The 17215-nt window shown below is 43.0% G+C and overlaps 1 protein-coding gene across 1 annotated transcript in view; it reads right to left on the bottom strand.

Annotated features, from left to right (window-relative positions):
- The window catches only part of LOC134451396 (spermatogenesis-associated protein 16-like), an 87854-nt gene extending 71365 nt beyond the window's left edge, over positions 1-16489 (bottom strand). The window contains exons 1-4 of the mRNA XM_063201833.1: positions 16391-16489; positions 13714-14338; positions 12014-12159; positions 468-557 (exon numbers count right to left, since the gene is read on the bottom strand). Of these exons, the coding sequence (XP_063057903.1) occupies positions 468-557; positions 12014-12159; positions 13714-14331 (854 nt within the window). The 5' untranslated portion in view covers positions 14332-14338; positions 16391-16489. The remainder of the gene's footprint in view (positions 1-467; positions 558-12013; positions 12160-13713; positions 14339-16390) is intronic.
- Positions 16490-17215: the final 726 nt, after the last annotated feature.

The raw sequence follows: 17215 nt of genomic DNA, 5'->3' as shown, positions 1-17215 counted from the left end.
AACCGAGGGCCGGAGCGGATCCATCTTCATTTCCCGTTTCTGCTCCTGGAGAAGAGCACGACGGAAGGAAGCAATGCCCAAACTTCCTCACTGGGCTTATGAACCCACTCTCCGCTACCCTGCACCCCCTACCCGTCACTTCACTTCACTTTCCACACGTCTAGTGCTGCTGACAGCTTTGGTCGAGCCCAGGACAAAGACAACCGACCCACCAATAAGTTTACATACTGTACTGTACAATATCACAAGCAACCGGGTGGCGCTGTGGCGCAGCGCGCTAAGCCTCCCACATATGGGCTTGCATGCCCATGGGGACCCAGGTTCGAATCCGGCAGGTTCGATTCATGAGCACCCAATTCCCTGTACAACTGAACTGTTTGTCCGGACCTGCCGGCAGGCCTGCACATATCTCCCTGTTAAATCCACCAACCCGGTTGTGTGATGTTCAATTTCAGCGTGGCACTCACCTTGCTGCAGCGCAGGAGTTCCCCAGTAGGCGGTGAGCCATGGCTTGCTGCAGGTGGCTGTGGAAGAGCACAGGGTTCAGGTGGACACTCCTGGAGAGGAGAGGAGAGGAGGGGGGAGGAGGAGAGGAGAGGAGAGGAGGGGGGAGGGGAAGGGAGGAGAGGAGAGGAGAGGAGAGGAGAGGAGAGGAGAGGAGAGGAGGGGAGAGGAGGTGGGAGATGAGGAGAGGAGAAGAGGGGGGAGGAGAGGAGAGGAAGAACAGATCAGCTTACACAGGAAAATGAAGGTCCCAATGCCGATGATATGTAGAGTACAACCAAGTACATCCTGAGTGAGTTACTTTTTTCTCTGTTTTTTTTCTTTCATAAAAAGATAGCCATGCACGTGCCCATCCATACGTCCAGCTATCTACCATCCACGTGTTCATACTAAATTCATGCATACATCTTTGCCTATACATACATGTGGGTAGATGACAGATAGGCAGCAAAAAACTATTTTTTCCCAAACATTGTTTATGAGGGGGGAAAGTATATGTCTACGTAGTGCAGCAATTAATCTTTCAAAAAATCAAAAGTGGTCATAATGTTGGTCTATTAATTGATTATTTATTTACGTTGATAAAGCAATTTGCTGAAAATTATGTCCTTTGGTGTGACGTTAAGAAATGAATATATTAAATGTAGACATGGCTCGATGAAGTTTTAGAACATTGTTACACTCTTCATATTTATTGATTTTTTAAAAGTCTTAATTTAATGAGAAATAACCATTTAAGGATTTTTTCCCCATTAGAGGTGAGCTTATTAGAAACCTTCAAGGAAATACAGGGATATCTTTCTTTTTAAATGTTCAAAATTGTCCGAATTCATACTAACATTTCAGGGATGATATTTTGTTCTTCCCTTATGCAATATTCAGTGTTTATCAAAAATATTGTTAAGCTCAAACAAATATTTGAGCGTTTAAAAAATGTCACACCGTAGGACATTCATGTCACACTAAAGGACAGAAATGCAAAACTGAGCCAGAAACAAATGTATCAACATGATTATTTTGTCTTTTGATCATAATGTAATGCTGTAGTCAATATGGATCTACGCTCTACGCTTATAAGTCTTCAAGTCATAGATTATCAGCCTATCGTAACACTTAATGACAGCCATGCGGTCATTAAATTTAACCTGCAGAGCTCATAAGACTCATACTGAAGTGACCATCACACCTCACCCTCTTTGTAGGTATGCTATGAATGTCACACACCATTGAACCTGTAGTGTGTAGTGGCCAGTGCCTGTTTGGTATCTCAAGCTGGACAGCACATTTATGCTATATTGAGCTCTCCACAGCATATCTTATTCATCTATACTTCTCTATACTCTCTCACTCATCATTCCTTCACTGTTACCGTTCTATTTCATGGTTTCAAAGCACCATTAATGACATTTTATATCCTTCGACAGTATCTAAAATCAACAGCAAATATTCATCAACAATGCGTCAAAGTATACATTCCAATGGCCAATAAAGGAATACGTAATATGAATACAGAACATTTATCTAGTCAAACAACAAAATGAACAAAAAATGTCCAACCAGTTGTTTTAAAAGCTATTTCTCAGATATCTAGTCCTTTGGTGTGACCTGTTTGTCCTTTGGTGTGATACTCCAAAGTGTCACACCATAGGACTTTTACCATCACACCATAGGACTTTTGAGCTTTTGAGTTAATTTAAAGCCGTGTCGTTGCCAACTGAAATACAATTTCACCTTTAGTAAGATGCATTTGCATACATCTACATAAGAAAAAAATAAGAAAAATATACACTATTGTCAAAGTGTATTTTAAGGCTGTCACACCAAAGGACTACAAAACTAATACATCTTGTGGTAGCAAAACATAATTGATTGATTGAAGAACTCTGAGAGAAAAACCTAAAATCCACCCTTGCCATTGGCTTCTTAAGGGTCTAAAGTCAGTTTATGTACCACTGGAGCTTCAACAATAGATAATTATCCACAGAATTACCCAAAAATATGATGTCACACCACAGGACATTGTTTTCCATATGGTCTCAGAAAAACATGAAAAAAAATAAGCATTGCCACTTGCTAAAATAGACACCTTGAAAAACATGCCAGGGTTGTTTAGACAAATGACTGAGCATTGATTATTTATTTAAAAATGTTTTAATATGGAGAACCAGGCTTGTGACAGTCACACCATAGGACAAATGTGGTATTTGACTCAAAAATAAGTATACTTATTTAAGCTCTGGATTTATTACACATTACTTTTTCACAACAACGACACTAGTTTAATCATTTAAAACATTGACAATTTTGAAAGCATGAATTTACTTAATTTTAAGAGCCTGTGACAGCAAAATTTACACGTCACATCATCTACCCGTGTATTTAGGCATGTCAGGGTTGTAGTTACTACAAATTGTATCATTTTTCAATGAATTACAGTAATTATCCAAACTTATCCAAAATGCAGGCAAGAAAATTAAATCTATGAATAACATAAAATCTCCACACACACAAACACGCACGCACGCACACACACACACACACACACACACACACACACACACACACACACACACACACACACACACACACACACACACACACACACACACACACACACACACACACACACACACACAAATCTTGATACAATATATATTAAACTAAACGTGCTACTCCTTCAAACACACAATGTGCCAACTTAACATTGCTGCAGGTCATTGAAAGTCAAAGCACATGGTGTTGCCACTTACCGTGTCACACACTGATGAGAACAGCATTTTTAATCAATTACCAAACGCATGCGGTTTTAGCAAATGGCATGTGGGTACTTCATGGTTGTGTGATGATTGCAAGACTTTTTTGATTTAATTGGGGAAACACTACATGCGTCAAGTCAACCTCTACCTCGCATCTGTAGGTCAATGTGTCAACACTGCCGTGTTCCTCGTTTGAAGAAGACAAACAACCCTTGCATGCAGGCGCACACCTGAGCTGGAAAGCTTGGAAACGTGCGTGGTGAAATGGTTGTTTGTCTCCGTGTGTGCTCCCTCAAGTGCAACAACGACACAGCTTCCAGCGGTGGCATGACAGGCTTTCACAGACACACGTGCCAGAGTGTGTGTGTGTGTGTGTGTGTGTGTGCCAGTGCCAGAGAATGCTGCTGCTGTTTTGGTGAACGTCGTGTGCCATGTTTGATTCTTGCTTGAGCGGCATCTTCCACTCCCTACTACACCCAGCCCAGCGCAGCGCAGCCCGTCCCCCCCCCCCCTTATTTTTCCCGCCTCCATCCCTGCCGCCGCTGTCAAACCCGTCCCAGCTGCTTGCCAGCGATGATAGCCAACTTTGAAGGCCCATTAATTGCTCTGCCTCCCGCTCTGTCGTCCCCGCGTTGAAACACGCTGGGCCTTCTCTCACTGTGCACACTGTTTGGTGATCAGCTCAGCACAGCACAACACAGCACAGCACAGCACAGCACAGCACATCGTACCACAGCACAGCACTGCACTGCAGGGCACAGTGCCTCCTCCATCCCCACCGCCACCACCACCAACACACCATCAGCAGGTCGCTGCTAACTGCTACTGCTGCTGCTGCGCCGAGAGCAAATGGCCTGGGCAAATTAATTGCATGTTCCCGGTGCCTTAAATGTGCTGATTATGGAGCAGGTTGTCTGTAATTAAAGAGCTCCTGACAGACCGCCTTTGATGAGGACTGATAAATCGCCATTGCAAAGACATAGCATTAGAGTATAAAGAAAAAAAACCTCTCTCTCTATCGCTCTTTCTCTATCTCTAGCTGCGTACCTCCTCTTCTCTTCTCTCCTCTCCTCTCCTCTTTTCACCTACGCCAACCCTCTGGATGTCTCATTTCCTCTCTAACTCTCTATCCCTCTCTCCATGCCCACCTCCACAAACAAGCTACAGTACAGAACTCCACGTGCTTTTTTTGAGTGCCTGCCAACCCATTCTTCCTCCTCCTTACTATGCCCATATTGCCCGCATTTCCTCTGAATAATTCACCAATTCTCCAACATAACAGCTGTTAGGTGCCAGCGATTAGCATTGGCATTCTGTTTCACCCCCCTGACCGGGGTTCACGCTCGCTAGGTGCCCCCCCCCTTTTGAGTGGCATCTGTTTATTCCTGTGAGAATTACAGTACATAGGAACATTCTGACCTTCCGTGAAGGTATGGAAGTGGTAGACAAATTATGAGTAAAGTGTGTTGTTGAATTAAGAGCAGTGTGCAAAGAGCAACATGGCAAAAAGGTGAGGGCTCTACTTGCAGGATTTTCCTGAACTCTGGCTAGAAGCACAGAATACACGTTGCATCAGAGACACACAAAAATGTGGTGCTTATTTTTTATTTAGAGACTTAGTGAAACAACAACAAATCACAACAGACAGACAGACAGACAGACAGACAGACAGACAGACAGACAGACAGACAGACAGACAGACAGACACACACACACACACACACACACACACAGCCACACACTTTTTTAATGGTTAAAGTATCTGACACCCTTGTTTCTGCAATTCTTCTGCCTGAGGTCTTCCTTGGGGTCATGAGAGAGTAATCCCTGTCCTGCATCCACCACTGCTATAAAACCCGCTGCTGTGAGCCAGCGGATTTATTTATTTATTTATCTATTTTATTTTGCGCACTGCATCACTGACTGACATGTAAACAACGCCCACAGAACCAACACTGGAACTAATGGTGTAGGTAATTGCACCATTAGCCTACTTCTTCTCAAGGTCACAGTAAGGGCAGCATTATATCTGGCTGGGCTACAATTGCTCTCCTGATTCATCCAGACTTTTATACTCATTTAATGATTTTTTTTTTTTTTTAAATTGAAAACCATTAGATCTACTAATTAGTCGTTTCAGTTAGAGTAATTGGATTTGCTTGTTGCATTTTTGTGCTCAAATACAATGTAGTCTCCAGGAAAGTAGAGGGTTTAGTTGGCCAGAAAAAGACCACATGTAAAAACATTGGTGAAATATCATCACTCTATCTTAGCCCCTGTTGCTGTCTACGTCTTGAAGTTAGGGGAGTAACAACATGCAACATGTGTTTACACTGCCTCAAGTTTAGGGATACTGTGCAATGTGTAAATACATAATGCTACATGGAGATTGTAAAGAGCACTGTGGAAACAAACAGCCTTCTTGTCCAAACATTCCTTAAGAGGTTATAATCAATATCTTCATTTTGCTTTATGATACTGGCTGACATGACACGACTTGTTTTGACTGTTGTCCAATCAGACAGAGCCATCCTCCAGATATCTCTGCCAAGCTAGCGACTACACGACTTGGAAGATGTACGGGAGGTGACGATTGCAGCACAAGAGTTCTGCATGAGTTTAGGAAACTTTTGGTGATCGCTTGGGGAACGTTTGTTTCATACATGAGGTTGAAGGTGAAGATTGTGCACATCCCAGGAAAAGGTGCAGGACAAAGGCTGACTGTCTGCACAGTTAAAATCCCTTTTGTTGTTTTTATTATTTGAAAGAAAAAAGAAGGGATTTTAAGTGTTTGGACTCCTCACTCCGAAAATTGTTTCATACAAGAGACCAACATGGCTGGCCACTCAAACTCTACACTGCCTCCACATGACCAGGATGAATGACAATCTTCACAGACAACTCCCAATTAGCAGCGGGCTGTAGAAATCTGGACTGTGCCGTCACTCTCAGGTATTATTGAGAGCCACCTACAAGCAAACAATTACTGGCACGTAGGCTGGCTTTTAGGGATGGTAATTACACCAATTAATCTACTCCCTTTGAAAAATGGGTAATATTCACTGACAGCTTAAAAAAAAAACCTATTATATTTGATGAAAGAGAAAGCACCAACATATACTGGTAAAAACAAGTTATTGCTATGCCTGCGTTATGTATATAGGATTAGTACAGTCAATCATCCATTGCATGTTAAATATGCTTTGGGTCTAATTCTGTTTCACACAAGTGTTTACGCAGGAGGGAAAAAAAGCCTGCTCCAGTCATTCTCTATTATTGACAATCATTCTTGCTTTCTTTGCCAGAGAAAATGGTGTTAAAGTCTCAAAAAACGATTGTTTAAACATGACAAACTCTTTGCAGCGAATGTCAGAGATGATACTTTCTTGTTATAGCTCCTGCATCTTCTCAACCTGGAGACAGAGACATACCTACGCTACACACACGCGCCCTATAATCTGATAGCAGCCCCGAGAAACACTGTCATCGCAACAAGAGTTCAAAGACTGCGCCAGCACCAGCACGGTATTTTTATCTGAATACTTTTGTCGTGTTGCTGCTGCTGTCTATACCCCCCCCCCCTCCTCACACACACACATAAAAAACTAATATATACAAAATCTTTTTAGCACGGATCGACAAAGCCTTCTTTGATCGACTCCTGCACCCACTCTCATCTGCTTCAAAGACAGCACTGGCTGAGGAAGGAGGAATAGTGGAGACTGCAAGAAAGTAAAAAAAAAGAAATGGAAAAAAGAAAAAGAAAAAAGGAAATGGGAAAAAAGACCAACTTATTTTCTGCCAATGCACTAATGACACAGCCAGCCAACGTAACAAACGCGGAGGCACCCATCCATCTGGGATTTCAAAACACAGTCTGCCTCGCGCTCATTGTCGGTCTGCTCCTGGCACCGTGAACCCATAAAGCCCAAAAAAAGATCTCAGCTACCGCACTAAGATGGCACAGCAACACAGCAACAATTTTGGAAGAGAAAATACCGTACCAAATTGGAGAGGCACACACACATGCCAGTAGAAAACTCTGGAAAATGACATCAGTAAAATATAGTAGGCCTATGTGCTGAAACGAGATGGGAAGGAACGGGGGAATGTGGCACATTGACTAGGATGTCTAAATCAGTAGTTCCCAACCTATGGGTCGTGACCCAACCTATGGGTCGCCAAAGATCCACAGAGGGTCGCGAAGCCTTCTTGATTTTATGGGGTTTAATTTTAAATACCCTAAATAGCCGATGTTGAATAAATGGCAAAGCTTTCATTTGAATAATATATGCATAGAAGCAACAAAATGTAAATGTAAACATTTACTATATATTTGACCAAAGACGAATAAAGGAATAAAATAACTAAAATGAGTTTTTCGCAGGAAACAGAGGGTATTCATGTGACTCTCTCTCGTGCAGGCGCTTGCACGGTTGGGTCACCAAAGCTTACAATGGTAAAAACATGGGTCCCTGAAGAAAAAGGTTGGGAACCACTGGTCTAAATGACAGAACAAAGACAATGAAAGATAGTGTGTGTGTGTGTGTGTGTGTGTGTGTGTGTGTGTGTGTGTGTGTGTGTGTGTGTGTGTGTGTGTGTGTGTGTTAGCGTGTGTGTGTGTTAGCGTGTGTGTGTGTGTGTGTGTGTGTGTGTGTGTGTGTGTGTGTGTGTGTGTGTGTGTGTGTGTGTTGTGTTGTGAAAATATTCTGAATTAGAGTAGTCTGTTCTCACCCATAAGCAAATATTAACCTACGATACACATAGAGCACTTTTGCAGTCCCTGGAGCAATGTGGTGTTTGATTCCTCGCTAAAAAGCACTTTGTAGGACACCGGTACAGAATTCTAATTGGCCACTGTCTGTTCCTTAGACCAACTACCCAGTACCTACAGCTGGCCATCACAGCTGCCCCCATATTGGGATGGAATACAATAGTTAGGTTGCCTGGTTAACACCAGACCTAATCACAAGTGAGATTAGGTCTGGGGTAGCCTGGGAACTCCCACACTGTCTTTAGTTCTACACAATCGTTTCGATCTGAAAGAACGTATGGCGAGGATGACTCATAACGTACAAGATCATGGGAATTAGGTCTGGGGAGTTGCCTATTGTAAATTCCGTATGGGGCCGGAATACTTGGCTATTATGACACACTGCCCTACTCTCTGATTGGGCAGAGAAACTGTTAAGGTCAGAATGCTTGGCCATTATGACACAGTGCCTATGATCTTGGACGTTATGAGTCATCCTCGCCAGACTGTCTTTCAGATCGAAACGATTGTGTAGAACTAAAGGTAGTATGGGAGTTCCCAGGCTAATAGTTAGGTAGACATTATGCAGATTTTTTTTAACTGAAAACTGTCATTCAGTGCTAATGTGTGCTTTTGGCAAACTTTCCTCATTGACAAAAAAGCAATATTGGATGTCCTTAAAGCTCATGAAGTGAGAAAAATGTAGTCAAAAATGACATATTACATACTCAGGCATGGACAAAAATCTCCCACACAAAGATAATATATTGTATAATGAGGAACAATGATTGTAATTTTAGTCTTTCAGTCATTCCATCGCTTGATCATCTTTCTTTTTCTCACTTAAAAAAAAACCCATAAAAAAGTTCTAGAGTTGCTTCAATTGAATTCAAGGACTTGTGACTGAGCATTTGAACTGAATATCAAGGTTTAAAAAATGACAAAAAAAATCTGACTAAGGCACTCAAAATCGAAATAATTTGAAGTGCCTTAGTCAGAGAATTGTTCTCATTATTGAATCTGGATGTACAATACCTTGGACTAAAGGGCTCCCGAACCCAAAAAGCCTACAAACAATCTGGGTAAGAGCACACTATATTCTACAAACTCATTTGAACTGAATATTTGAAGACCAATCATGCATGTATAGGCTATGGAAAGGACTCTTTGTCAGACTGAATCTTCACCATCTAACTATTCAAAATGTTTGGAACAGAGTTGCTTCATAAGATGAGTGTTTGGTCTTCTCCCATATTCAGAAAGGGTAAGTTCTCCTTCAGACAGCACACATACGCAATGGACGCTTGACAAGTTTTACATCTTTTTCTGTTTCTGAATGACCTTTTCTGACACAAGGCACTAACTTGTCAGTTTCTACCTCGATACAAAAAAAAAAAAAACAGGGACGGAAATAGGGGGCAAGTAATTAGCAGATGTGATTGTGACAAATGGCCTGCAGAGAAACAATTGGGGTCAAATCTCCATCTCTTTTTGTCTTTTCAATTATTATTCATGGCTATAAAGCTCATTATGGGACTTTACAGTCTTTACATTGGCTTTTTCACACAGAGTTTTCAAGGCAGTAGTTCAGAGCAAGTTCTACAAAATAGGGCTCCAGCAACCTCCCCTCACACAATACTGTATGTGTTCTCCTCTGGCTGTGTCAATTCCAGCCATCAGCGGGGAAAAAAAGTTGACCTTGTGCTGTGGAGTTGTACTCAAACACTACTGAGTTGCACAGCTAAATAGTGCAGAGCTATACAGCTGTACAGCAAAGATGTGCACATTCTGTACAGCTGCAACGCAGTAATATGAAAAAAAAATGTAGTGAAGGTTCAAGTTTTTTACTACTGACTTATTCAAAATGTACAAACAATGAACGGAAGAAACCGAATGGCACATTTTGCAAATATTTGTATTGTATTATATTCAGTGTCATGTGTAGTATTGTCAGTGAGGAAGGACATGCTGAAGTCAAGGTGAGTGACAGTGATGGTGTACTGTACTGTACGGAGTAGCAGGCGAGAGGAACTTTCTGTGACTGTATGCAAATGGGAGCGTTTGCAGGAGGCACTGTGCTGTGCAACAAACCGGGTGACAGTAGAGGTGCTCCGATCACCATTTTTTGGGTCCGATCACCGATACCGATCACCAAAAATCTTTATCTGCCGATTACCGATCATTGCCGATCACAAAAATGATTTCCTATTTTTTTAATAGCCTATTAATTATCCTTATTGAATACCATTTCTGCCCATAAACCAATGAATCTTAATTTGCACATGTCTATTATTAGGCTATTATTATTATTATTATTATTATTATTATTATTATTATTATCTTTCAGACTAGTGTTGGTAATACAGTCTACAGTATTAATCAATGTATAAGTTATTGCATAGAATAACTAAACTATTTAAGATTGAATTGAAACTGAAACATTACATAGTCTTCCACATACGAGAAAAAAACAACCTGTCGCTTTAAATGAGCAGCCTCGTGAGGAGAGCCCCTCCCCTCTCTGTCACCGTCCACAGTTGCAGTGCTCCACTACCGTTCTGAATCTCTCTCTCAAGTTTTAACCACATCTGTCGCCGTTTGGTGTTTCAGCGACTATCAAACTAATCGACTGACTGCCAATTACAACTTTGAAAACAATAATTGACATGTTTGTGCTGACAACGTGAAGTTGTCGCGTGCTGACCAAGGCAACTACACAGGTTATAGCCTAACGTAACATGGCTCACTGGCGAGTACTCAATCGCAAATTACATTGTCAGGTTAACGGCGCATGGATCGGAAAATCAGATCATTGTTGATGCAGATATGGTTATGAATGGTGGAAATGAAGGGGGGAATGGCGAAAAGTTATAGACAAGCAAAGATGCCTTCTTTTGGTGCAGTTGCAGCTGTGCAGAGCCAGCGCCTACATGCAGCGCCAGGTGTAAAGGCAAATGGTTGCGTGAGGAATTTAATATCTCTCGATCGGTTTTTTGATCGGCATGTTTTTCCGATCACCGATCAGGCTATTTTTGGCCATTATCGGCCGGTCATGATCGGCAGCCGAGCAATCGGAGCACCTCTAGGTGACAGGCAGCAGATAAGGTGGTACGGACAGACTGATCAACAACACATTATAGCCTACCCCTCACAGTCTCTATAGGCCTACCTTGCAGCTCTCTCTCTCTCTCTCTCTCTCTCTCTCTCTCTCTCTCTCTCTCTCGGTGTCTCTGTCTCTCTCTCTCTCTCTCTCTATGACACACACACAAACACTTTTACCAGTTTTTAACAACAAAACTAATCCAGCAAAAGGGGTCATGTGGGGTCCGGAATTTGGGCCCCACATGGAGCGAGGGGCCCCACCATGTGAGTGTGCTCCAATAGCAGTGGCATCATGAAGCAGGATTGGTGTAGCACACACACACACACACACACACACACACACACACACACACACACACACACACACACACACACACACACACACCTATTGAGATCTCATAGGCTACTGACTTTCCGTCCCATCTCTACCGTATGTCCTATATGCATCATTTACGTGTCTATTGTACAGTATCCATTGTGTTTTTGCTTATCAGATGTTCCTAGCTGTCATTCCAGCCACTCTGCACCATTTCTTAATTTTAAGTCCACCACTTAAAATCATAAATAGGCTACTCCTTGGCTGTGCAATGCTTACGTGAATTTCATTACAACAGCCGGTCCCAAAGGGCTTTCCTATTTTAATATTCTCAACGAAGCAGAAACGGACCCTACAGACACACTTGGGGGGCGGAAATATAATAGAATGCACATGCACATAGAATGCATTGTTTATGTTTTTACTGTTTAAAAAAAAAAATAAAGATCCATCTGTATACGGCTTTCACAATATGGTACTCACTCACTCAACCCTGCCTCTTTTCCTCCAATGCTCTTCTGCATCTTCAAGTGCCCCTCTCCACCCCCCTATTCCCTTTCTTCCCTAACACAGAGCCATTACCTGTGGGAGTGACTAAGCGCTTTGTCAGGCCTCTTCATTCGGAGATAGCATGCGGCGAGTCGGGACTCGATAGAGCTGGCAACTCTGGAGATGTCTTCATAAGCAGCATTACAGGGCTTTTCCCAGATCGCTGCTTTGGAGCACAGCTGCCAAAGAGAAAGAAGAGAATGGTGTGTCTGTGAGTGAGTGAAATGAAATTGCATAGGGGATTGAGAGTGAATCCTTTTTTTCCTGTGATATACGACGTATAGTACATGTAGAATTGGATGAAATCCTACTGTCAGTTGTGGAGTGCTGTTGGTGGTTTCTCCGAGTCGGATTTTTATACAACTTGTGAATGAAAGAAACTTGACTTCATACAACGCTGTCGGCTCCAAGGGATTACATAAAAGCCACACCCCCCTCTAATGTGGTATCTGCATTGCAGACTAGTCTGTTAGATCTGGAGGACAATCGAGATTAAATAGTGTTGTTGACAGCGCGGGGGCATTTGCTGGGGTCCTGCAATCCAGTTAGACACAGACATCTTTTCAAGTGGAGAAAAAGTGTTCAACAAAGACTCGCTAGCTGGACTTGAAATGGCTTTTGACAAATGGGAAAAAGACACTTCACCAGTATGTCACCACAAGAGAGAGCGGCTTGGCTCTCACGTTCTCTCTCATTTGGACTAATTTATCATTCGCCGCTATTGATCCCTTGCACTTTATTCCATTAAAAGAATGCGAGGCGTCTCAGGAAGGAGACGCGAATGAATGAATGAGGTCCTGGCCCCTGCGAATGTCAACACGTTTATCAGACTGCAACAGCATCCTCGTATTTAATTAGCTCTGAATCTGCCAATAACATCAGAAACACATTTCAGATCCTTCTATTAAATACCAAGCACCCGCAACTGATTGATCATGGGGACTTTGCCGAGTGGTTGCCGAGACCTGTACACTGCCATGGGCAGAAATGAAGTAATTAAAGGGAATTTCTTCTGAATGCCAGTGACAAGGCCTGCTTGGATTCCTCCTTATTTAGCATATCTAAGAAGCACAGACAGACCTGATGTTTTAATTAACGGATTCAGAACACTTTTCATGGTGGTCTTTCTCTTTCAAGTCGCATCAGATTTCCCAGTGTGTTTCTCTACAGCTTTCTTTTTGACTCTCACACGTGTGTGTGATGTATTTTGGATCCATTTTGCCTCCGCCATTGCATAGGCTGTGTAATGTGTACAGGCTGACATACACACCTGTAAAATGATCAGATTCGAATCATATTGCTATGTAGCCAGTATCAACATGAATTATTGTTCACATTAAAGCTAAATAAGATGGCCATTATAGCCAACCCTTGTATGGGACAAAAAAAACACAATATTTTGGAATCATATGTAGCCCAATTTTCCTAGAGAGAGAAAAGTGCATACTGGCTTGGAAATGAGTAGATGATACAACTTATTTTCTGGGGGTGAGCAATCTCTTTCATTGACACTTTTGAGTAAGTAAACCCTTTGTGTGTGAGGTGTGGTGTGTATGTGTGTGGCTAGAGTTGAGAAATTAAAATGATAAACAAAATGATAAATCTGCTCAGAAAGCCAATAAATAACATGCAGTGTAAAGTTAAATATATATATATATATATATATATATATATATATTATATATAAATAAATATATAGAGAAAAGGGTGGTTTTCATTTGAATATAAAGTACCTCAAGCGCCGTGGTAAAATGGCTGGCTGCGGTGTCATATCTCTTCTGTCGGTAGCATGAGTCTGCACCCTGTAAGGCTACATCCAACCATTTGTCAATTTGAGGCAGAGAGCCGAGATTAGGTCCACTTCGAGGGCCCAGTATTTCAGCCAGCTGACACATTAATTGTGAGCCGGCGTGGGCCGGGGCCGGGGCCTGCGCCGCCGCAGACTTCTGGGTAATGTCCTGTTCGCCACCGAACACCAGCTTGGCCTCAATCTCCAGCAGAGTCCGTACAGGGATGCGTTGGATAATGGCAGAGGAGCAGGAGGGAAGTGAAGCCGCGGCGCTTCCATTATCCTCCTCCTCCACTTTATTCTCCTCGGCCCATCCATCTCTCGCCCCACGCGCTCCATCTGCAGCACCTGTCCTCTCGGCCTCTGTGATGTCATTCCTTTTCCTTTTCTTGTTCGTGCTGACGTTGTTCGGGTCCCTTGCTGGCGGCACTGGCAGTGGCGTCTGGGAGCGCTCCCTTCTGGGCTGATCTTCTTGGCTTTCTGTGTTCTTCCTCCTGCTAAGATTTGCCATCTCAGGTGGTCTAGAGAGATGGGGATGTTCAGTCACATGGGCATGTGCCATGGTGCGCCTAAGGGAGATAGTGCATGTACATAAGATGCATTGATTATGTTGCTGCTATCCATGAAATAAAAACCAGCAAAACTTGAAAAGAAGTCATCTTTGGAGACAGTGAGCCTGTTCCATTCTCCACACTGTGCACTGTGTACTGTGATGCAGTGCACTTTCCACCCTCACAGTAACGGCACAATTTGAGGGTGAAGTGCAGGTCCAGTTCACGTTGGCTGTGTCTCAAATCACGCACTTGTGCACATCGGCACTGCCTAGGGCGCTGACGCTGAAAATGTCAGTTGAGCCAGTGCACTGAAAGTGCCAGGATGATCCCCTAACAATGGCGGAAAAATGCAGTGCGGTGGCCATGTTGACAATGACACGGAGGAAATGTGGCACTCAGTTCAGTAGAAGAGTTTGGTCAACAGTCTCCTAATTCTGTAAGTAATGTTGATGGGACACCAACCTTTTTATACCAACCAAAGTATTGTATGTGTGATTGTTGTCCTTTGGGGTGAAGGACATGGAAATACAAGCACCACCAGACGCTGTGCATTGTTAACAGTAGCCAACTCATATTTTGGCGAGCTAATGCCATGCTCAGCCGTCACTTCCAGTGAGGGCACAGTGCATGGTGCTCAAATTTTCCCACAACACTATGCACTAAAGACATCAGTGCACTGTGCACTGACTGTCAGTGCACTGACACAAGTGCGTGATTTGAGACATAGCCGTTCTGTCTGATACACTTCACGGAAATGACGGTTGTCGCGTGTCATCAGAGTTTACCAACCGCCAATATCATGGAAGACACTGTTCGTTATGTTGCTTTTTTTTTTACCCCTTTCTCAAAAACACATGGCTATTGTCTTTGGAATCAAAACTATGCTGGCATCACAGAGATTCGACAGTTTGACCGATCTGGCACTCAACTACGTAACAAACATGGTGGACGTTGAGTGCGAAAAGTGTACATGACTCCACACACACAAAAAAACACGGCCGGTTTGAGGGCGTTATCCGGGTAGTTTACAGTACACTTCACCGCCGCGATCAGAAATGGAACTGCTCTGCGTAGGCCTATGGAAATACAGTGCGGAAAGGGTGGTGAGTATAGGGTGACCAGACGTCCCGGTTTGACCGGGACAGTCCGGGTTTGGAGTTGTGTGTCCCAGGTCCCGATGAAACCCTCTCGGGACACAAATATGTCCCGGTTTTGGCCGCCCACTACATTGCGCCATGTCTATCAGGGTAAATATATGGAAAAGATTGCATGTTTACCTGCCACAGTTAATGGCAGCCAGCACTTGTATAGAAAGTCTGAATGAGTCAGTTGTGATTTGTCATTCATCCCTCTAAAATTGATCAGAATGCAGGAAATTGCATTTAAAAAATACAAATTTTCCTGGGGGAGAACCCCCAGACCCGCCCGCCAAATACTGTCCTTCAGTCACGCACGAAGTGTCCCGGTTTCAAACTACAAAAATCTGGTCACCCTAGGTGAGTAGGAACATTGGAACAGGCTCAGTGATACCACAGGTAGTAAGCTTATGTGTTTCCTCTTCCTGTATTCTCTCTAGTGATACTAATCTAGTGAATGAATACTCACTACACCACAAGTACCCCAGGCATGATATCAAACCTCTCATTATAGGCCATCATAAATAGTTCACACATGTTTGCATTAGGCCTACTTCAAGTCTACTCAAAAAGTGTGTGAGGAATGAGCATGAGCAACACCTCAAATCATTTCAGATACCTGGTGATAACTCACCATTTCACCCTCAGTAGGCCCCTAGATAGACTTAGCCTATAGATTAGCGAGGAAATTGACTACTGTAAATGTAGATCCATTGAATGAAGTTGAGATCTAGGCTACAGTAGGTTAGTCAAAACCAGCCACAGCATTTAACATCCATAGGCGACTATCATAAAATGCACCGAACCAGGTGTTGAATGATGGATAAAACTCTGGCGCAGCAGCACAGGTGACAAACGCGCTCCTCCTTCCCTCCCCCTTGTAACCTTGTAAATCCAATCTGGTAACAGATCCTACGGTTAGCCTACTTACCTTTTTGTAACTCGTAATGATGCACTCGCAATTTTGATGCACTGATAAAGTTTTTTTGTTAGTGGATGCACAAGAACTTGCCGTCTCTATGTAGTTCTAGTTCGTAGAATAACATTCTAATGGAATTTTCCAGCGAGACGGGAAGTCAAGGTGGAATACAGTTTTGGCATTCTGTGAGTTCTACAGTCATTCGGTTTTGTAGCCTAGCCTACCTATCAATGACTCCTTGTGTTCGTAAGGCATGTGATCTTTGCTCCTCAAATTTTGATGTATGTTTATTTCCAGATTTAAATATTTAGATTAGAAATCAACCTGGCTGCCTCAAGGTTATTCCATACCATAGGGCGGCCGCCGTTGCCTTTTACCGTGGTGGTTGAGCGTCACCTCTCTGGATGTCAGGCTAGTAGCCTATGCGGGAACTTCCAGCTGGGAAGAGGACACTTTTCGCCGAGAGTCGAGACCACCAGAAACATGTACCCCTTCGTTCCAACCCGACAATGTAAAAAAAAAAAAAAAAGCCGTTAAGTGTGGACCATTTCAAAGTAGGCCTTGTGAAAATGTTGCCTTGTCCTCCCCCGGCCATTGTAACACTTGTAACAGAGAACAATTCCCGCCATATTGTCTACACATGTGCAGTCACATCTGTAATTTTGCACGTTTTTCGTCTGGTCGAAGAGATGTGGGCCACAACATTCGAGATTTTAGTTCCAAGTTCCAACTAACTCCTTACCTCATTTGAACATTGAGGCATTCCTTCCTAGTATGTGTGTCCAGGTCAGAGTCTGATGAACCAGCAGAGACTGGGACAGGGGCGGAGTGGGAAGC

This window comes from Engraulis encrasicolus, chromosome 6, assembly GCF_034702125.1.
Source record: "Engraulis encrasicolus isolate BLACKSEA-1 chromosome 6, IST_EnEncr_1.0, whole genome shotgun sequence".
NCBI classification, from domain to species: domain Eukaryota; kingdom Metazoa; phylum Chordata; class Actinopteri; order Clupeiformes; family Engraulidae; genus Engraulis; species Engraulis encrasicolus.
This window is presented reverse-complemented; position numbering and strand designations above follow the sequence as displayed.